This window comes from Peromyscus maniculatus, chromosome 2 (assembly GCF_049852395.1).
Source record: "Peromyscus maniculatus bairdii isolate BWxNUB_F1_BW_parent chromosome 2, HU_Pman_BW_mat_3.1, whole genome shotgun sequence".
Lineage (NCBI taxonomy): Eukaryota > Metazoa > Chordata > Mammalia > Rodentia > Cricetidae > Peromyscus > Peromyscus maniculatus.
The window spans coordinates 157,779,390-157,801,385 of NC_134853.1; the positions used below are offsets into that span (position 1 = coordinate 157,779,390).

Below are 21,996 nucleotides of genomic sequence, written 5' to 3' on the forward strand. Positions count from 1 at the left end.
ACATCCACCCGTGGTCCACCTTGCTCTCGTGACTGTAAACATGGAGTGCGACTCCATCTTGGGTCTCTGTGTAATAGGAGCTGGGGGACTGTGCATGGCCAAGACCTGGACCAGCCTATGGCAGAGGAGGCTAGTGCTGTGGGCTGTAGGTATGATGGTCACCTGAAGTCAGCTGCCGCCATGGCAGTGACACTGTCCTTGCTGGCTGCCTGTTCCCACGCAGCCCTGGCACCAGGCCTTCCCCAGGACTCAAAAGGCTCAGGGAAGCAGCTCTTATTTGTCCCTAGGGAACTGGTTAGTGTTTGTCCCTGTGGGTCTGAAGTTTCTGTTGGCTGGCATTCAGAAGTGATAGCTAGAGCTTCAGCAGCCACCTTGGGCTCCCAGACGGATCGGCCCAGCTAACTCCCCACCTCCATCTCCCCTGTGAGGCAAACTAAAGTCGGAGAACACATATTTATGCAGCACCTACTAAGCACCAGGCACAGTGTTGTGGTTTGCATGTACTTCTCACATTCCACTGAAATGCATTAGCACTGACCTGGATTGGGAGACACCTCTATGAGATGCCTTGGGGACTGGGGATGTGGCTTAGTCAGCAACGTGCTTTCCATAAAAGCATGAGGGTCTAAGTTCAGGTCCCCAGAACGTGCTGGGGTAGGGTAGGGGGTAGCAGAGACAGGAGGATCCCTGGAGCTTGTGAGACAGCCAGATAGCCAAATAGATATGCTCCAGGGCCAGTGAGCGACCGTATCTCAAAAAATAAAGGGGATAGATGAGGAAGACCCCTGACCTTTGACCTACACACACACACACACACACACACACACACACACACACACACACACACACACACACACACACGGTGGGGGTGGGTAAGAAAAGACACCCATTCTCTCACAAAGAGCTCCGAGAGGCACCGGAAACAGCACTGCCCCCTCTCATCTTGGCCCCTCTGGACTGCTGTAGGTGAATATCTGGGACTAGATCGTGCACCATATGATGTACCATGAGCAGAAGGTTATCTGACTGTTAACAGTGGCAACTGGTACCCGTGGCTGTGGCACTGCCGTGTGGTGGCGGCTTCTGGCTGCATCATCTCATGGTGGGGTGGCAAGCTGGCCTGGTAATAAATCTGCCCTCAGGGTGACATCCCTGTCAAGCCAGAGACAGCCACAGCCCCTTCTCTCGACACTCTTGTTTTGGGAGATAAGTTTTCACCACACATTGAGCAGGGCGAATGGGGAGTTCCTAGGAGGGGAACTGGGTGAAGCAGAGGAATGATGGGGACCAGAGAGCTGTGAAGAAACTGAACCTACAGGCTGGGACAAAATTTTATTTCCAACTTGGGATTTTTTCCTGGGGAAACCCTCCCAGCCACCCTCTGGGGGAGCTACTCCTAATGTTGGGGACAGAAAGGCCACCCAAGGTCCCGGCTACTGAAGATCAAACACTGAGCCCCTCTCCTGCCTGATAGCCATCAGGATGGGCCTTTCTGCCCCAGGGGACCCACACATTTGGAAAAGCTTTCTTCAGCTTTCCCTTGCTAAGATCCTATAGCCCCACCCCCACCCCACCCCCCACCAGTGCACTCTGGACTTGAGAACCATCAATAATTGGGACCCTGGGAAACTGAGGGACTGGCTGAGGATAGAGCTTGGCTTGGATCCCAGGGAAAGGGTGGGCCCTGCCCACCTACCCACCATGGTCCTCACTCATGGTCTCCTTGCAGGTCAATGGACACTTGGACTATGCTAAGCAAATGGATGTCATCCTGAAGGCTGTTGGCATCCGCACCAAGCCAGGCTGGGGTGAGAAGGGATTCCCACTGGCTCCTGGCAGCCTGCCCCAAGATGAGCCTCTCCAGACAGCCACAGTCTCCACAGATGAGGTGATCCACCAGGATGGGCAAACCCAGGGACCTGGCCCAGGAGACTGTCTCAAAACCGCCATATCTTCCAGTGCCAGGCTAGCCCAGATGCCAACAGAGCTGGACCAATCCACAGAGGCCTTGCCCCCTACTGCTGCCAATCCAGCAGAAGGACCTCTGATCTGCAGCCATGGTGTGGATCCTAACCCATTGGGCTGCCCTGACTGCTCACAGGGGACCCAGGAGTCCTGTGCAGAACTGGACTGACCCCGGCAGGAGCCTAGACTCTCTCCAGACCTCTGTATGCAACTCTCTCTAATACCTCTGGGCTCCCCAGAGAGTTCTGGAAATGCAGAATTCCCACAAGTGCCTTCCTTAAACAGAAAGAGCCTGGAATGGAGAACCAATGGAGAAAGCCACCTGCTCCTGAGGAAACACTGGCCGTGTGACCTGCAACATCAACCCAGCCCCAGGCCAGTGTAGGCTCCTGCCCTGCAGGTCCCACCCAGAGGCCCCGGAGTCACCGTGGGGCTGGAGGTCCCCATACTCCTTCTTCCTCCAACTTCAGTGGAACCAAGTGTCCTCTTGACCTTTTACCCACTCCCCAGGGCCGCCCACCAGCCCCGTTTTCAGGTGCCAATGGGGCAGCTTCCTCCCTCTGCTCTTCTCGGGAGGTGCAGTCAGCTCGGTCCCGTATAGATGTGTAGCCTGTGTGAGCTGCACAAGTGCCGAAGGAACTGAGACACAGAGGTGATGTGAGTGGCGCCCCAGCCTGAGCTCGGGGCACATGGTGGCCCTGGGTAGAAGAACTATAGCAAGAGGAATAAAGGCAGAATTCACAGTCGGCATGGAGAAAACTGGGCCTGGTGATAAATGTGGATCACACACAGGGAGGGACCAATAAATACTAAAGGCTTTTCTCTTGACCTTCACGGCTACCTTTCTTTTTGTGCTGGGGAAACTGAGCCTCTGTGTAATTATAAAGCCTGTTGAAGGCCACACAGCTGATCGGTGATGGAGTCGCTATGAAGTCTAGCTGGTTGGGACTTTAGACCTGAGCTCTATGGCCCTGCATCTGCGTCTGTGAGAACCTCCTCTTTGTTTCTCCCACCTCCTGTGGGTGTCAGAGACAGAGGTGGCCCACCCCCACTGTGCACGTGGAGAAATAAGACCCATACAAGGCTGTGGGTGTCATAGTATGCAGAAACTGGATGGCCCTCTAGTGTGCGTCACTTATTCACTTTACAGACACCTACCCAACTCGGGCTGCCTTTAGGAGAAGCTGCTGTGTCCATGTGGAAAAATGACAGTTGACAGTGATTTGTTGTGGGGGGGGGACGGGGGTGTCACAAAGCAAGCTAGTCAGATCAGAGCCCAGGACACTTGGGCGGAGACCTTTACATAGCTCCTTTCCAACCACCCGGGGCTTCAAGAAGATCCAGTCCACACACACAGCCACTTCCTTCAGTTTTTGTTTATTGAGTCCCTCAGGCAGGCCTTGAGGCAGAGAAGCCCTGGCAAGCACCAAAACCCTGCTGCCAGGGCCCAGTTGAATATGATCAGCACCAAGGAGAGCTCCTGGTCACTCTGGGCAAGCCTGGGAACCTGGTTGATGGAACGTAATAAGGGTTTGAAGAAAGACCCGGAGCAGAGCTGAGGAGGAACTCATTGCAGAGAAGCATGGAGCCAAGAGTCCCCTGCCCTTGCCCACCAAAGCCAGGCCCAAGCCGGAGCCCACCAGCCTGTCTGTGGCTTCACCCCAAAGTCGGGGACATTCCTCTTCAACTCTGCTCTGCCCACCCAAGCAGCCGTCCTTTCTTTCAGCGACCCTAGGGAGGACCAAAGCAGGCAGGATGAGGAACTGGGTCGGCCTCCATCAGCTGCTTCCTCTCCAGGAAGCCCAGGGTGGAGGAAACCCACTCTTGAGGTTGCACAAGATCTGTCACCAGCCCCTGGGCCTCTAGAGGCAGAAGAGCATATGAGCTGGAAGGGTCCCTGAGTGGCGGGGTTCCCACCCACCAGAACAAGGAAGCTGGGAGCCTGAGTTAAGGTGTGGGAATCCAGGCTGGAAAAGAACAGTGGGGCTAAGGTGTGGCTCCACAGAGAGCATTTGCTTGGTATGCGCAAGGCAGTCCTAACAGAAGGGGGCGCACTGGGGACATAGCTCAGTTGATAGACTGCTTTCCTAGAATACATGAAGCCCTGAGGTCCATCCCCAGCACCACATAAACCTGGTGTATGCTACATGCCTGCGATCCCAGCCCTTGGGAGGTAGAGGCAAGAGGATCAAAAGTTCAAGGTCATCCTTGGCCACACAGGGAACTTGAGGGCAGCCTGGGCTACATGAGACCCTAGGGGGAAAAAAATAAAAGGGAGGTAAGAAAAGGGAAGAGAGGGAAGGAGGGGAGGGGAGGGGAGAGGTGCTTGCTAGCCTTCTACCAGAGCCAAGCCCTGGCTGGCCAGGGGTTAAAGCCACAGAATGTACCACCTGCTGACCCCTCACAGGTGCTGGGCACAGCCTTCACATTGTCTTATAAGGTGGTGACACTACTCCCCCTCGAGACCTGTGCCAAGTCCCCAAACTGCCATATACAGTTGAGGAAAGGGTCATGTTTCTGACTGCCCAGCTTCCGGCCTAAGGTGCTCTTTAGCGTTGCAATCCCCATCCTAAGGGCTGGCAGGTCTGAAGTATCCAGCGAATGCATATGTGGGAAAGCTCATGAACATACAATTTTGACTGAGCACATCTTCAGTGGAGAGGGTGGGCACTTTGAATAAACTCCCCAGAGCCTGTGAGAGCCCCAAGTAGCCCATTGATGGCACTTTGGATAGCAGGGGATTGGGCCAGACAAGAACCGGGGTGTCTAGATGAATGTGTTCTTTGCACTCACCAAGAGAGAAAGGACTACGAACAGATTGCTTTCCTGCTGGCCTGAACCAAATGGCCCATCTCCCTCAGCTCCCCCAGCCACACTACACTAACCACAGTGACCTCCATACTTGCAGCACCCTACACCCTACAGAGGTGTTTCTGATCATCCTTAAATGTCGAGGGGCCTGTAACGGAAGATGGGGGCTAGCTGAGGGTGTCTCATGGAGCTCGGCAGGCTCCCAGGGGGCCTACCATCTCCCAGTCTTAGGGAGAGTGGGCCGAGGTCTCTGGGATGTGGCTCTCCGCTGGCCAGCTCTTGACCTGGTCAGTTCGTGGGAGAACTGAGTGGATGCTGCCGTATGTCGGGCTCCACAGAATCCGCAACGAAGAAGTTGACCACAGCGGTGGCCCTGGTGGGTGGCGGGGGGTCCTGGGTTGCCTCTCCAGGCAGCAGAAGCTGAGCTGTGAGCTGAAGGCCCGAGGTGCCCCCCGAAGCTGAGTCTGAATCTGAATTCGGCGGCAGGGGCAGAGGCAGCACCTGCTGCAGGCTGAGGCCTGGTCTCGCACCGCTGTGAGAAGTCCACATGGAGGGGGAGGCAGGGCTGGCCCGGTGCTCCGGGGGACAGTGGATGCACGGCAGGAACCTACCCAGGGCTCTCTTGAAGTCCCGCATGAAGAGTGGGTAGATGATGGGGTTCATGGTGCTATTACAATACCCGAGCCACGTGAGGACGTCAAAGAGGCCTGGTGAGATGCAGTCACACACAGCCTGTGGGAATAGGATTCATCACACCTGGTCCTGGGCAGGGACCCAGGCGACCTCACCCGGCAGGGATGGGACAGACACACAGACACGGGTACCACAGATGAGCCATCCTCCTCCCTCCCGCCTTGGCACAGGGAGAGACGTCATTTTTTACCTGCCCTCACAGTCATGTCTTTTTACCTGAGCTATGTTGGCCACAAAGAAGGGCAGCCAGGTGACAAAGAACATGCCCAGCAGGATGCCCAGGGTCAGGCTGGCCTTCAAGGCCTTCCTACTATGCTTGGTGGCCAACCGCCTACTGTCAGCCGACTCCATCCCCGGGCGTGGGGTCCTGGGCACCTGTAGAAAGGAAGGCCACATAAGTTGACTGATCGTAGTCACAGGCTGAGCCTCAACCCTAATACTAGACCAAGTTCTAGTATGCCAGCAAATAACTGAGCCCTGATCCTTGACTGAAGCCCAACTGAAGCACCAGGCCTAACTCCAGTCCCATACTGAACTTGATGCTGGCTGCAGACAAAACCTTACATCACCGCTAAGCACAGCACAGTCTGCCCATAGGTCCTCGTGTGCCCAAGGCCTCGAGCTGAGCCTCCAGCATGGTCTGTACTGAGCCCTGATTCAGGTCCCACACTACACCTTGCCCATGCAGCGTTTCACAGGAGTTTGAGGCAGTTCAGATCCAGAGGTAGGACAGCTCTGAACGAACCTCCTGCAAGGCCAATACTCAGCACATGGGGGCATCAGAATGTAGCTCAGTTGAGAGAGTGATTACCTAGCATGCAGGAAGCCTGGGTTCCATTTCTGCTACCTCACAAACTAGGTGTAGGGAGTGCCTGGAGTCGAAGCAAGCTCAGAAGTTCAAGGCTGCCCTCAGCTACAAAATGACTTGAGACCAGCCTGGGCTACAGGAGACACAGTCTCAAAAATAAATAATATGGATGGATGGGTATGGATGGGTGGATGGGTGGGTAGGTGGATGGATGGGTAGGTGGATGGATGGATGGATGGATGGATGGATGGATGGATGGATGGATGGATGGATGGATGGATGGGTAGGTGGATGGATGGGTAGGTGGATGGATGGGTAGGTGGATGGATGGGTGGCTGGGTGGCTGGGTGGCTGGGTAGGTGGATGGATAATGACATTCAACACAGTCAGGCACACAGCACAAGAAGCTCCATTACTTTCTAAGCTTTGGCACTTCAAGACTCAGTTACACTTGAGGAAAAACAACCATGGCCAAAGAGCAGATTATTTGTATAGTGCATGGATTCCCTGCACATTTTGGAATTACGGTTTTTGCCCTCATGGTCTACAAAACAGAAGTGTTCCTTCTTACTATGTGCATGAAGCAAATGGTTGTGATGAGATCCTGTGTAAATGCCTAGGGATGCTGGCTGGTGACTTCACATCTCCTTTCCAGTCCAGACTGACATCCAACTCCATTCTCCTCATGGACGCTGGAGGGGACCAGGGAAGGAGAAAGGTGCCACTCCCCCCAGCACACCAAGAAGGGGACAAACACCTGGAGAGATCTGAGCTTGAGACTGCCACCTGGCAACCAACTGTCCCAGATCATTATGGGGCATGGAACGAGGCTGGACCACCTCTGAGACCCTTTTGAAAATATGAGAAACCTCTCCCCCAGAAAAGGATACTCATAAAAGTTTATTTTCACACATACAAAAGAAAAAGCATGCGGCTCTCAAGTAAAGGTGACTGCCACTGAGCCTGACGACCTGTGTTCAAGCCCTGGGGATGAACTTGAACTCCCAATTTTCCAAGATTTACCTCCTGAACATTGGGATTACAAGCATGTGCCACCATACCTGGCTTATGCGGAGCTGGGGATTGAACCCAGGGCTTCACACTAGGCAAACACTCTACCAACTGAGCCACATTCCCAGCCATGTTCTTGCCTTCTTCTCGTACTTAGATTTTAAATACAGGGATTTGCCCAGCTTCGTTCTTTTTCTTTTAACTTATTTACAGACATGTAGTCCAGGGTACGTAGTCCAGGCTAGCCTCAAATTGGAAATATTCCTGCCTCCGTCTTGCTAGATCCAGGATGACAGGTAAGTTCCAACATGCCTGGCTGGGTTCTGGAAGCAGCCAGAGGTGGGAAGGGTGTGGAGAGATGCAAAGATCAGGCAGAGGCAGGAAGGGAACCAGATTCCCAGGCAACGCTCTACAGATGGAGAGGGGGTGGAGGAGGCAAAGTCAGGGTCTATCAGAGCCAGGGAGCTTCAGAGCTAGCCAAATGCACTCTCACACAGGAACAGCCCTCTGCCTAGCTCCCTGCCAACTGGGCTTGCAGAGCAGAGGCCTGTCTACAATGCTGGAACCCCAGCTCTGAGCTGCCCTTCTGCAGGACTCGGGGTCTAGCTCTGGAATGTAAGTTGAAGGACAAAGCACATTGTAATGGATTTTCCAGGTGAAATCTGATGATATGACTATCAGGGCAAATCCACAAAAGAGCAGCCAGGGAGAGGCCCTGGTCTCTTCCCCTTGGCCTTGAAAGGTTGGCAGAGGTAAAAGCTGGGCCTTTATGATGGGTGGTCTGCAGCGAATCACAGCCCCACCCCACACTAGCTCTAGGAACTTGAAAAAGAGTCCCTTGTCTACAATGGTAAAGAGAGAGAGACAGGGGGCCATAAAGATAGCTCAATGGTTACAAGAGATGATCCTCAGCTCCCAGAGCCACAGAGAGTGTGTGGACTATACATGCACAGGGTGATGCCAATGTCTTACTTCTGTCTTCCCAGGGGCCATGCCCAGCCCTGCTGGGCCTCCTTCAGTTGTCTGTATGTCCCTTTATATGTCTGTGGAATGTGCCAGTAACAGAGCGTGGCTTGTCATCCAGGGCAATCCAGCAGTGCCCTTCCAGCCAGCAACTCCACGTGGACACTCCCATTCTGCTAACAACTCAACTATATGCGTGGTATAGACAAGTATGAGTGCCACAGCCACCGGCTGTCCACCCAAGGACGAGCAGCCAAATAAACCATGCGTGTTCCCGCTGCAGGACGCAGCACTGGGTTTTTGTTTGGTTGGTTTTTTGGTTTTTTTTTTTTCTTTTCTTTTCTTTACTTTTTTTTCTGCACTGGGAACAGAGAGATGGCCCCTCCGGTAAAGGTACCTACTACCAAGTCTTGGAGGAAAAGACAGAACTGAGCTGGGCATAGTGGTGCACACCTTTAATCCCAGCACTGAGGAAGCAGAGGCAGGAGGATCTCTGTGCATTTGAGGCCAGCCTGGTCTACAGAGTGAGTTCCAGGACAGCCAGAGCTATATAGTCAGACCATGTCTTGGGAAAGAAAAAAAAGAACTGATTCCCACAAATTGTCCTCTGACTTCCACAGGCATGCCATGGCACAATGCCCCACCCACCACACACAAAATGAATACACACACACACACACACCACACACACACACACACACACACACACACACACACACACAATGAATATACACACAATGAACAAATAAGTATAACAAAAATGTTAATGTCGTTGGCTAGGGATGTACTTTAATTGGCACAGTGCTTGCCCTGAGTTCTGTGCTCAGCACTGTATAAACCAGGTATAGTGGTATATGCTTGCAACCTAGCACTCAGAAGGACTAGGAGTTCAAGATCATCCTCTGCTACATAGTAAATTCAAGGCCAGCCTGGGATACATGAGACCCTGTCTCAAAAATAAATAGGCAAGCACTCCCTCAACAGAGCCATATTCTCAGCCCTAGCATTCAGTCACTCATTCTTCAAACAGGGACTCAGTGGTTAAGTAAGAGCACCTGCTGCTCCTCCAGAGGACCTGAGTTCAGTTCCCAGCACCCACGTAATAGCTCACATCCATCCATAACTCAAGTTCCAGAGGACCCAACACCCTCTTCAGCCTCTTCAGGCAACAGTCATGTACATGGTGCATATACAGACATCCACGCAAAATATAAAAATGCATAAAATGAATGCATCTTTTTTAAGAAATTAAAGTAAATAAATAAATATAAATAAAGAGCATGGTAACCAGAGGAGTTGTATTATAAAATGAGATTGGTAAACAGACAACATGCCTCCATCATGTAAGCACTAACATAAAACACTGGTTCTTGAGGACCTGACACAAATTCAGAAGCACATGGAATAACAGCAAGAATGAGCCGTAAGTGGGCAGGAGCATCATCAACAGTGCCGAGACCAGGTTCAAGGATCTTTTTTCCTTGCTTGTACTTCTTGGGCTGGGAAGAGTACTTTCCCATCAAGCACAAGGTCCTGGGCTTCACCACCTAACATCACGAAAAACTAAAAGGAAGTACATGTATATATTCCCTTATTATTTAAATTACTAAGGATCAAGGGCTGGAGGGATGGCTCAGCAGTTAAGATCACTGGCTGCTCTTGCAGAGGACCTGAGTTCTGTTCTCAGCACCCACAACGGGCAGCTCGCAGCCATCTGTAACTCCAGCTCCAGGGCATCCGATGCCCTTTTCTGGCCACCACGGGCATTGCACACATGTGGTGCATATACAGACAAGCAGGCACACATAGGTACACACAAAAACTTAAATATGGGGCAAGAGAGATGGCTCGGTGCTTAAAAGCACTTTCTTGCTCTTTCAGAAGACCTGGGTTCAATTCCCAGCACCCACATAGCAGCTTACAACCATGTATAATTCCAGTACCAAGAGATCCTATGCCCTCTTCTGACCTCTGTGGGTGTCCCAATATACTCAATGTACATACATTCAGGTGGGCAAAGCACTCATGCACATAAAATACTTAAATATATAAAATAAGTAAATCTAAAATTTTAATTGAAATAGATAAACGTTAAAAACAATTCAATAATCATCAGGTCACATGTGAGGCTGACAAGATGGACTTGAGCCAGACCACAGGATTTCCCACCCCAACTCTCTTTTAGCAGCTGAGTGACGTTTGGCAAGCTACAGTGCATCTCCCAACTCTTCTGTAAAAAGACACTACTAATACTATCCACCTCACAGGCGAATGGTAAGGGTTAAATAAGGTGATATAAACCTGTTGGAACAGCTCCTCAAACCCTGTAAGTGCCTTGTAGGTTAGCTGTTAACATTTATGTTGTAAGCACCCCACGAGTCTCACCTACTTAATGGTGATGCTGTTGGTGGCCACCATGGCAATCTTTTCCCTGGAAAGGCTGGACAGAAGACGGAAGTCCTCAGAGCTATCTATCTATTCTGCCACCAACAGATGAGGAGGGGAACCTGTTGAGAACCTACTATGTGCCAGAGCCACCGTGTGTTACCTCCCTGCCTTAAGGACAGCCATCTCTAGCCCTGAAATACAGAGAGGCCAAATGACTTCTCCGAGGTCATTCAGCTGTGACAGGAGCAGGCAGGGCCTGAAGGAGGGAACACTGAGTTTGTGCTCCAAGCCTCCATCTCAGCACAGAAGCCACCTGCACTCTGCACAGCCACCTCCTCCAACAGTGAATGTCACCTCCTCCTCCTCAGAGGATGGGGGTGGAGGGAAAACTTGTCACTGAGACGGAGGGATGTGCAGTTGGGAGGGAAGGGCAGAGCTGGGAGGGAGAGAGGGGGCAGGTAGAGGAGGGGGAAGTCAGGGGAGGCATGGGGGAAGACCATGGGGAGAGGAGCACCCAGGAACGGGTTAGGAGCTGGGGGTGAAAAACTAGGTGAGGCGGAGGAGGGACTCCTGGTTCACCCTTCCTGCCTCTCTCTGGCAGGCTGTGCACTCACACTGAAGCTTGGTACTGCCTAACAGTGCTCTTGATTCTCTGGGGTCAGCCAAGGATGAATACCCCTCCATCCAGTCCCCTCTCTCTGCTCCCCCCATCCTTCCCTCCCTCCCTCAGTTGTGTGTGTGTGTGTGTGTGTGTGTGTGTGTGTGTGTGTGTGTGTGTATGCGCGCGCGCATGTGTGTGTATTTTGAGACAGGACCTCACTCTGTAGCCCATGCTGTCCTGGAACACACTAGGTCAATCAGGCTGGCCTCAAACTCACAGGAATCCTCCTGCCTCAGCCTTTCTCCCAGGCCGAAGTAACAAGTGTGCCCTACCACATCTCTATTTTTTTTTCTCTTCCCTCCCCATAACTCACTTGCCTTGGTATCATGTCACTGAGACACCTTTATCCCCCACAAATCTCCTTGATACCCCAGTTCTAAGAATAACTCCCCTCTCCCCCAGCCTCTGGCAATCCTGGGAAAACCTAGTGGGAACCACTGGCCGAGAGTGGCTCTTTAAAGGCCATTTTCACACAGAGGCATATGTGGGTCAGCAGAGAGAAATGCTGGCTAGCTCCTATGTCGCCCATGCCAGGGGCTGGGGGCCTGTTCCCGCCTCCTTTCTGAGGGAACTAGAGTCCACACTGGTGAAGAGAAGAGCTAAGAGAGGCTGATCCTAAAAGGGAAGGGGCCTCATGCCACCTTCTCTGCATCCATCCACACTGGGACTCATGCCGCCTTCTCTGCATCCATCCGCACCCTTCCTGTGGATCTGAGTGCTAAGACCATCTCCACCTCCAGGCTGCAAGTTCCCACTCTGTCTGTTTTGGTTTTTTATTTTTTCCTTCTGGTTGTTGTTGTTGTTTTGTGATGGGATCTAATATGTAGCTCTGACTGGCCTGGAACTCACCACATAAATCAGACTGACCTTAAACTCCAGATCTACCTGCCTCTGCCTCCTGCGTTTAAGTGCCATGATTAAAGGTTTGCACCACCATGCCTGGAGAGCTGCCTTTCTGGATAAGCTGGCTCAGAAGGAGGAACAGACAAAGAAGGAGGAACAGATACAAACCCCAAGTGGACAAAGCAAGAGTGCCACACCACACACAATCCCCCAAAGGCAGGCAGCTTCCAGGCATCGGAAAACAGGCACACAGAAGGCTCACTCTCAGCCAAGTGGCTTTGAAAGCAGGGTAGTGGAGGGTCTGATCCTTCACCAGCCAAGAGAATAGACTTGGAGCTGGAAATACAGTTCAGCAGTTAAGGGAATGCCTTGCTCTTGCAGAGGACTCCAGTTCCCTTCCCAGCATCCATGTCTGGTGGCTCACAACTGCTTGTAGCTCCAGATCCAAGGGACTGAACATCTCTGGCCTCTGAAGACACCTGCAGTCACATACGTGCATACACACATACACACACACACACACACACACACACACACACACACACACACACATAGTTAAAAATAAAATAATATTGTTTTTAAAAGAGAATGAGGCTGGGCATGGTGGCACATGCTTATCCCAGCACTTGGGAGGCAGAGGCAGGCAGATCTCTGTAAGTTCCAGGCCAGCCTGGGCTACATAGAGAGGTTCTGTCTCAACCTCTCCCCTCCCCCACAAAAAAAGGAGGGGGGGAGAATGAACAGGCTTTCCAGCAGGTGTTTCGTGGGAGGAGAGAGATAGGATGGACATGCCTCTCACTTGAAAGCCTGGTGGCTCGTCCTAGCTCTGGGTAGGATGGTAGCCTTGGGGACAGAAGGGATATCCTCCAGCCTTTGCCTTCAGGGTTCACTGTGACTGCCTAGGCCTTCAGCTACACACAGAACATGGCTTTTGGAGGTCTCTTCTCTAAGATCCACCCTCCTCCCTTCCTGCTAGTGCTTAAGGTCAAAGGCCATCTCTCCAACCAGCCTAAATTTAAGCAGAGCAGGACCTCTCTACAGCACACACACACACACACACACACACACACACACACACACACACAATAGCTCCTGCACACAGTAGGTGTCTAACACATGCCACTGATTGGGCTAATGAATTCACGTTATGAAAAGCTGAAGGACTCCTTCCCTATACTGAGCCTTCAGGAGGTGAGAACAAGCAGCCATGGGAGCCAGGGTGGGGCCCTGGGCCCTCTGCAGCTCTGTGTCCATTTCCTTCCCACCATCAGCACAGGCTGAGAGGCTGGGATAGGCTTGGCATGGTTCCGGGTGCTGAAAATACAGCAGGGAACACGACAAGCTCCTGGACTCTTACAGCTCGCTTCCTACTCAGGAGAAGCCATCAATCAATCATCCGTCAACTGGCAAGATGTTTACAGAGGCTGCTGGGAGAGCAGCGGCCTGGAGAGGACCTAGGAAGGGCAGCAGTCCCTACTCAGAAGCATGAGAACAGAAGAAACCGGAAGATGTAGCAGAAGTTGAAGAAGGACCATGTGGAAATGAAAGGGAACAGCATGTGCAAAGGTCCTGGGACAGGAAAGTGCTTGACACTCAAGGAACAGAAAGGAGGCCGATGTGGCTGAAGATGAAGAGCAATCAAGGGAAGAAAGAAGAGAATACAGACAAGGATCAGGGAGTCTTGGCACAAAAGCATAGAGCATCATCTCACAGGACAGGACCTGTCAGGAAGAAAATTATTATTGTAACCCAGGCATGATAAAGGGACGCAGTCCCGGGGTGGCAGTAGAGAGATGCAAAGTGCCCAGAGCCTGGATATGTGTCACAGGTACAGGGGAGGGGACTAGGTACACCGTGTGAGAAGCAGAGAGGTATCCAGGCTCCTGACCTGGGAGACTAGAAAAAGGAGGTCACCATCCACTGACATGGAGAAGACCCTGGGGGCCAAGTCTGGAGCCTGGAGAGTGCACAGTTCTGTCGGCACTTGAGCAGGGCTTGGCCTGGCAACTCGTAGGTGGTATTTCCAGGCCTGAGACAAAAATAAAACCTCAACAGAGAGAACATGGGAAAAGAGCAATAGGGACCTGGGTCAGAGCTACATGGTGCAGAATGAGCTGGCAGATCAAGGCTCAGGGAAGACCTGGAAAACAGTCAGCAGGGGACATGGCATGATATCACTGATCACGGTGTTGATCAACTGTCACTTAGTCACATCTGCTCTCTCCGGGCCTTAGTTTCCCTACTGTGAAGCAGGGCTGAGGGAGAGATACTCAGCAGGTGTTTTGGACACCAAGCTTGGCTTGGTGCCTAACAGATTGCTCAAGACAACAGCGTGTGACTGTGGGAGGCTCCTGAGCAGGTCCTGAGGTCACCATGTGCCATCCTGGTACCAGCTGGCTCACTTCACCAAAAGAACACCTGTGTATGGGCCCTGCTGGGACCAGGGAGCCCGACAGGCCAACTTCTAACATCGTTGATCTCTGGTACAGAGCTTCCTTAAGAACAGGCATTCAGGACTTTCCAGCTACAAGTGAATTATTTAAAAACTCACAGAGCCAGTGAGAGGGCTCAGCAGGTCAAGGCACCTGCCCAGAGCTTGATTAGACCCCGGGCTCCCATGTGGTGGGGAAGAAAACCAACTCCTGAAAACTGCCGTCTGTCTTCCACACACCTATCCTGGCACACATGTGTGTGCTCACACACAAACACATAATAATAAATTAAAACTTAAAACACAAACACAGGGTGTGAGCTGTGAGCTGTCTTCCCAGAAAGAGAGGGTGTGTTCTTTGTTCTTAATTCCCCTCCCTGAACTCATAACGAGACAGCCAGCCTCGGGCTCAGGCACAGCAGAGAGACCAAACACACTTCGCTAACGCTGCTGGGGCCCCTCCCACATTCTTGCACGTATGTTTCCTGTGATTGCCCATGGTAAGGGATACTGGTTTCCCATTCCTGGAAGAGATAGGGAGTTTTCTTTCTGAACACATTCATGGAAGTGAAAAGATAAATGAGGGGGTACAAAGAAAATGTCAGGTAGAGACCAGTTGACAGACTTGAGGTGGGGGTTGGGAGTGGGAGAGACAGGAAGGCAGAGAAGCCCCACCCCAGATGATTCTCTTTCCTTTACAAAATCTCAGAGAGCAAGGGAGGGGGACTCAGTGGTAGACCCTGTGCCCATCAGTCAATGTCTTCAAGAACCCAGGAGCTTCCATCTGTATTTCACAGTTTTCATTTGCACTTGTGTGTGTGTGTGTGTGTGTGTGCCTGTTTCTGTGTGTGTTCGTGTCCGTGTGTGTCCGTGTCCGTGTCCGTGTCCGTGTGTGTGTGTGTGTGTGTGTGTGTGTGTGTGTGTGTGTGTGTGTGCTGGCATGCTCACTCTCACATGCACCAAATCCAAGAGACAGCACTGATGCTTGGAGTTATTAGTGTTTGTGGGATGCGAGCTTGTTTTGTGGGTGCTGGGATCCACTCTCCCATCCTCATGATTTTGCAGCAAGCTCTCTTCACTACTGAACCATTTGACTTCTTTGCTGGGTAAGAACAAGCCGCTACTGTATAGAGACATCATATATTATCCGTTTGCATCCCCAACACTGACTGTCGCTCATTCACTTTCAGGACTCCTCGGGAGAAGCCACCTGCCAGGAAATTCACACACACACACACACACACACACACACACACACACACACACACGTGAGAAACAGGTGCTGTCACCTCTCAGTCTCAAGACAAAATGGGAAAGTCAATGAAGTCATGACAAGGCAGGAATGACTCACCGAGCAAGAATGAAGTCAAGCTTTACAAACAAAAAAGGAAACCTCCAAAGCGCCCAGGAAAGAGCGGAAGGCCCAGGTCATCCATCCTGCCTCTGTGTCAGGACCACAGACAGCTGCTGGAACTCCAGAATGTTCTCAGAATGCAGAGGGAGACAGAGAGAGCTGCAGCCAGGATTCCTGCCCACCCAGACACCACTGTCCTAGGGGACTGGACCTTGGGAGATCGGGCCTCTCTTCAGGGCACTGCAGCCCAGCTACCCCAGGGGCTGCCCAGAGCCTGGTACCTTTCCCATCTCAGCCTAGTCCCTTGCTGCTACGTGACCCCAAGGCTACCACCCTCAAAGAACCTCCTTCACCCGAGGCTATACCAAGATGTCCTTGCAGAGCCTAACTGGGACCTTTGCCAGTGGCTTAGATTTAGACTTAAGTCTCAGAAGCTCAAGCCTGGTCAGTCTACATCTCACCCCTCAGGGTGGGCCTCAGCCTGGAGTCCAGTATGACCTGGATGGCAAGAGCCGCCGTCCTTGCCTGAGCTAAGAGCCCTGCCCTATTCACGGGTTATTACTAAGCTGTGTACTGGGGGTCAGAACTGACCTGGCCTCACACAGCTCCCAAGTCAGCAAGCCAGAGGGGCCAAATAAAGAAATAAGTTTGGGGCTTGTGAGGGCAGTGGACCTGCAGAGTGGGAAGTCAGGGTCAGCTGGGAAGAGCGGGTTGAAAGAGAGGCAAGAGCATCTCCAGGGAGAAGCATCCAAGCAGAGGGCACAGCAAAAGCAAAGACCTTAAGCCAGGCATGGTGGCTCACACCTATAGTCCCAGCACTTGGGAGGCAGAGGCAGCAAAACCACAAGTTCAAGATCACCCTCAGCTACGTAGTGAGTCTGAAGCCAGCCGAAATTACATAAGACTCTATCTCAAAGTAAAAGCCAAAATCTTGGCATAGAATTAAGTTTGGTAACTTTGAGGACTGCCATGGGGTCCTGAGGCTGATGCAGACCAAGCGGGAGAGAGGGGGAGAGGAGAAAGGAAAGGTCGAGTTTCGCCTGGAAGGATCCTCAGGCCACATTCTGAGATGGGTTTTCTCCTTATGGTAAGCTAGGTGGGGTTTGGAGAAGGAAAACAACATGAACAATTTCTTTTCGGTCACTCTGGCTCCAGCTGGGAAAGCGGACCGCAGTGGGGGGCCAGCCGGAGTCCATCAAGGCTCGCTGGTGAGATGTGGCAGTGGCGTAGCAGAGGGAAACAGGATCGGAGGTACGCTTAGACCTGTAGGCAGGACCAACAGGCCCCGAGAAAGGAGTGTGAACATGAGGGAGAGAGAATGCTCTCTAAGTTTCCCACATGTGATACACGATGGGGCCTGTCATGGAGAAGTATGCCAGCTTCCTCCTCCGTATCCATATATAGCAGCTAACCCACCACAATCAGAGTTTGAAATTCATTAGAAAGGCAGAGCCATGAGGCCTTTATAGGATCAGCAGCAAGCGCTTACTCTGAGACAGTCACTGAGTGGATTCCCAATGGCTGTTTATTCCTTCCCAGCCCAAGAGCCCAAGTCCCCCCCAAATGCACGGTGAGTACCTGCAAGGTCTCCAAGGCCTGACCAGCCATGCCCGTGGTGAGCGAGGCCACTTGCACCGCCTGCTTGCGGGCAGCCAGCAGAATCCTGCAGTAGGTGAAGCATATGGCACCTGAAGGCAGGAAAAAGGTGACTCCGGACGCCACGAGGACATAAGGCAGGCTGGCCAATAGGCGGCACTGGTCGGGGGCAGGTGTCCGAGCGTTGCCCAGTTTGTGCCAGCCCAGCAACAGGGGCAGGAAGGAGGCAAGCGCCGCGAGACTCCAGGCACCCAGGATGAGCGCCAAGGCCCGCGGGGCTGTCATGCGCAGCTTGTAGCGCAGCGGCGAGAGGATGAGCAGGTAGCGGTCCAGGCTGATGAGGCAGAGGTTGAGGATGGAGGCGCTGCAGCACATCACGTCGAAGGCGGTCCAAAGCAGGCAGAGGCCGCCCGCTAGCACCCAGCGCCCATACAGCGCGTTCAGCATGGCCGGGGGCATCACCACCAACCCCACCATCAGGTCCGACGTGAAGAGCGACACCAGGAAGAAGTTAGACGTGTTGCGCAGCGCGGGCTGAGTGCAGATGAGCAAGATCAGCAGCGAATTGGCCGCCGCTGTCAGTACGATGACCACGCACAGAGCGGCGGCCACCCAGCCGCTTCCCCCTGGGGCAGGCGGTGGCCCGGGCCCCCAGGCTGGGCTGCTATTGTTGACAGGGCCCGGCTCTGGGACCATGGGGACTAGGGTTGAGGACCAGGACGAGATATGGTGGACGCGGAGACAGGATAAAACCAAAGGAAGAGAAAGGAAGCTGGGTTAAAAACTGCGCCCCGGAGGAGTATGTAACAAAAACGGGGTCCTTAGATCACCAAGCAGCGATTAGAAGAGGTCGGGGAGGGACTGTAGGGGTGTCTCCAACGGTGGGGCCACCTGGAGAACTCGGGTAAGAAGTTTGGGGAGGGGTACCTGATGCGCCGAGTCAATTAAAGTTAGGTTGGCGTTGGATGAGAGAGCCCTGGGGTGAACAGGGTAGCACAAGATGGGGGTGGGGCTCCTGGCCAGAGGCACAGCTGGGAAGATGAGAGAAGGAGGTGAACTCGCACCCTCGGGCCAGGGCAGGCTGTCTGGGGAGGGTGGGCGTGTGCGTACGCTAGATCACAAGCTGTCGCGCGTGGGGGTCTCAAAGGGATGGCCCGGGAGCGGGAGCGCAACCCAGGCGCGGAAGGCAGGTCTCCCTTCGCCCAGAGGCACCGCGGGATTCGGGGTACCGGAGGCCGCGGGCTGGGCCGGGCCAGACTGGGCCGGGGTGAGCGGCTTGGCAGAGGAGCGCAGCGCCGCGCTCCGCCTTCCCGGCCGCGCTCCCTACCTGGGCGCTCGCGGGTGATCCGCTGCCGGCGACTGCGGCAAGCGCCGCTGGGCTGGACACTACAGGCGGCGGCTGGCGGCGCGGCGGGCAAGGGGCTCCCGAGCCGGGGAGACGCGCGCAGGAGCCCGCGACGCTTCAGCCACGCGCGGTCCCCGAGCCTCCGAGCGTGCGCCCCGCCCCGCGGTGGGCGGGCAGAGCCGAGCCCCTCTGGCAGGCGAGCCAGGTCGCCCTACCTTAGGCCTGGAGAAGATGCTCAGAGCGAGCGCTCCTGGGCGCCTGCATCCCCCACGCCTCCGCCTGCGGCTCCCCTGCCCACACGTGGTGATGGCGCAGGCAGAACTCAAGGAAGGGGGATGTGACCTTTCTGTACCCGGAGACTGCTCCCCAATGGGGTCTGCTCCCTCACTGTGAGAGTCAACACGCTTTCAAGGGGAGTCAGCCGGGAAATACCGAGCCAGTCGTTTGATACCCCTCTGGGTCTCAGTTGCTGGATCTATACAATGGGTAAATAATTTCTGCCATTCTTCACCTTTGAGTCGCCCCATCCAGTTCTCCAACGGCACTGAGTGATCTTCATGAAGGTCCCTCCTGGCCTGTTGGAGCACCAAGTCTCAGTGGAGGGATTTGGGAATCTCCAAGCCGTTGGAAGGGTAGTGTCACTGCAAGCAAAGGGGCCGGGCCTAGCGCCTCCTAGTGATAACAAAATTTTCTTCGCACCTAGTAGGTACCAGGTACCAGGTACCGCTCTGGCCAATGTGGACTCTACATCAAATGATGCTTCCCATCTGTGAACTTCCGTTCTACCAAAAGAAAACAGGCAAGAAACGAGTAAAGAAAACATAAAATGGCCATTTCTATAGGGGGGGAAAAAAGAAAGAAAATACACAGCAATATGGAGAGAACCTGGTGGATGTCTTTTCCGAAATAGAGATAGATACCTAGCAGGGCGGTGGTGGCGCACGCCTTTAATCCCAGCACTCGAGAGGCAGAGGCAAGAGGATCTCTGTTAGTTCAAGGCCAGCCTGGGCTACAGAGTGAGTTCCAGGAAAGGCGCTAAAGCTACACAAAGAATCCCTACACAGAACAAAACAAAAGAAAGAAAGAAACACCTCTCACTTAGAAGGACCCACTCCAGTCACGAGCATTGTTTGTCCTGGAATATCTACTCCGACTATAATGCCAAAAAGGCGTTAAGCTGAGGCTCAGAGAGGTCAAGAAGCTCTACAGAGGTCACCAGCACCAAGCAATCAAGTGGGAAATGGCTCAGATCTGCCAGGTGCCCAACGCAGAAGGAGACCAGCACAGGTGGTCAAGATGCCTCCTGCCTGAATCCTCCGAGCGGCAGTACCCACTCACCCTTTGAGTGTATGGAGCTATGGAGCTCAGAGCTCACACCTGGGTGGAGCCAGCAGCAGCAGGCAAAGGCCTGCCCTCCCTCCCCCACTCCACACTTGGCCTGAAGAAGAGAATGTCACTGCTGCATGGAGAGTCAGAGACCACCTGGAGACCCCAGCATCACTGCTCAGGAGTTCTGCACGTTCGGGGCCAATGGCACCTGATCCTTCAGCCCCTCCCCCCTCCCATCTCTTCAGCCAGTTAGCAGAATTTGGTGTCTGACTCACAGAATGCCCAGGGAGATGAAGTGACACTGTGCTGTGTCAATGCTGTTGGCTTGTGTCCCCCATTGGGGTTCCACCCCAAGGTGCCTCCAATAGCCCAGGGAGGCATAACATGAGCAGCAGTAGATACATTTGGGGCCCAGGAACCTGGGCTCATAATCATGATCTGTTACTTGATCTGGAAGTCTGCAAAGGTTGTTTGCTTGTTTTCCTGTCTATGATTGTCTGTATGCATGTCTGGTGCCTGTGGAAGCCAGAAGAGGGCATCAGATCCCCTGGAAATGGAGTTTCAAATGGCTGCAAGCTGCTGTGTGGGCGCTAGGAATCAAACACAGGTCCTCTAGAAGAGCAGCCAGTGCTCTTTTCTTTCTTTTTTTCTCTCTTTTGGTTTTTCAAGACAGGGTTTCTCTGTGTAATTTTGCACCTTTCCTGGAACTCACTCTGTAGACCAGGCTGGCCTTGAATTCACAGAGATCTGCCTGGCTCTGCTTCCAAAGTGCTGGGACTAAAGGTGTGCGCCACCACCGCCCGGCAAGCAGCCAGTGCTCTTAACCACTGAGCCATCTCCCCAGGCCCCTAGCAAAGAATTTGTTCTTTTTTTTTAATTATGTTTATTATGTGTACGTGTGTACATGTGTACATGTGTACGTGTGTGTGTGTGTGTGTGTGTGTGTGTGTGTTGTGGATTATTTGTACACTATGTGAAGATGTATTGCTGTTATTGTTGTAATGAAAAGCTGAATGGCCAATAGCTAGGCAGGAGGTATAGGCAGGACTTCCGGGAGAGAAAAGAAGAGGATGAGGCATTGAGGTACACAGGAGATACCAGGAGACATGGAGAGGAAAGAGGAGGTGCTAGATGGAAGAGAGGTAATGCCATGTGATGGATTAATAGAAATGGATTAATTTAAGTTATAAGAGCTAGTTAGGAACAAGACTAAGCTAATGCTAAGCTTTCATAATTAATAAGAGTCTCCATGTCATTATCTGGGAGCTGGCTAGTGGAAGAGAAAAAGACTTGGTGTGTGTGTGTGTGTGTGTGTGTGTGTGTGTGTGTGTGTGTGTGTAAGAGGACAGAGGAAAACTTTCAGGAGTTCTCTCTTACCGTGTGGGACCCAGGGATGGAGCACAAACACCTTATCAGACCTAACAGCATCTGCCTTCTCCCTCAGCTATCTCCTCTTCATGGGTCTTGTTTGTATGCATGTGGTTTTCTTTGTTTGTTTGTTTGTTTGTTTGTTTGTTTGTTTGAGACAGGGCCTGCTTTGGTTAGGGCTTCTATTGCTGTGAAGAGACATCATGACCATGGCAACTCCTATAAAGGAAAACATGAAGTTGGGCCTGACTTACAGTTTCAGAGATTTAGGCCAATATTGTCATGGCAGGAAGCATGGTGGTGTGCAGGCAGACATGGTGCTGGAGAGGTAGCAGAGAGTTCTACACCAGATCCACAGGCAGCAGGAACAGACAGTGACAGACTGGCCTGGCTTAAGCATCTGAGACCTCAAAGCCTTCCCCTCAGTGAC

The 21,996-nt window shown here is 52.8% G+C and overlaps 2 protein-coding genes across 6 annotated transcripts in view; one reads left to right on the forward strand and one right to left on the reverse strand.

Annotated features, from left to right (window-relative positions):
* Positions 1-2,793, forward strand: part of Tmco4 (transmembrane and coiled-coil domains 4) — an 83,190-nt gene extending 80,397 nt beyond the window's left edge. For all 5 annotated transcript variants that reach the window (XM_015999347.3, XM_076565530.1, XM_042272192.2 and 2 more), the window contains one exon: positions 1,730-2,793. In XM_015999347.3, the coding sequence (XP_015854833.2) occupies positions 1,730-2,134 (405 nt within the window). In that variant the 3' untranslated portion in view covers positions 2,135-2,793. The remainder of the gene's footprint in view (positions 1-1,729) is intronic.
* A 560-nt stretch (positions 2,794-3,353) lies between these two features.
* Htr6 (5-hydroxytryptamine receptor 6) lies at positions 3,354-18,910 on the reverse strand. The gene is made up of 3 exons (XM_006980905.4): positions 17,507-18,910; positions 5,686-5,844; positions 3,354-5,508 (listed from the first exon to the last, which is right to left on the reverse strand). The coding sequence occupies exons 1-3, from the start codon at positions 18,218-18,220 to the stop codon at positions 5,065-5,067; spliced, it is 1,317 nt and encodes a 438-aa protein (XP_006980967.1). The 5' UTR covers positions 18,221-18,910; the 3' UTR covers positions 3,354-5,064.
* Positions 18,911-21,996: the final 3,086 nt, after the last annotated feature.

Bases quoted from the DNA above. Each gene is read 5' to 3' on its own strand.
- Htr6 (XM_006980905.4), bottom strand. From the start codon at position 18,220: ATGGTCCCAGAGCCGGGCCCTGTCAACAATAGCAGCCCAGCCTGGGGG. The intron at 5,845-17,506 runs GTACTCACCGTG...TCCTTTCTACAG, and splicing joins AGGCCTTGGAGACCTTGCAG to GTGCCCAGGACCCCACGCCC. The intron at 5,509-5,685 runs GTAAAAAGACAT...CTATTCCCACAG, and splicing joins TTGTGGCCAACATAGCTCAG to GCTGTGTGTGACTGCATCTC.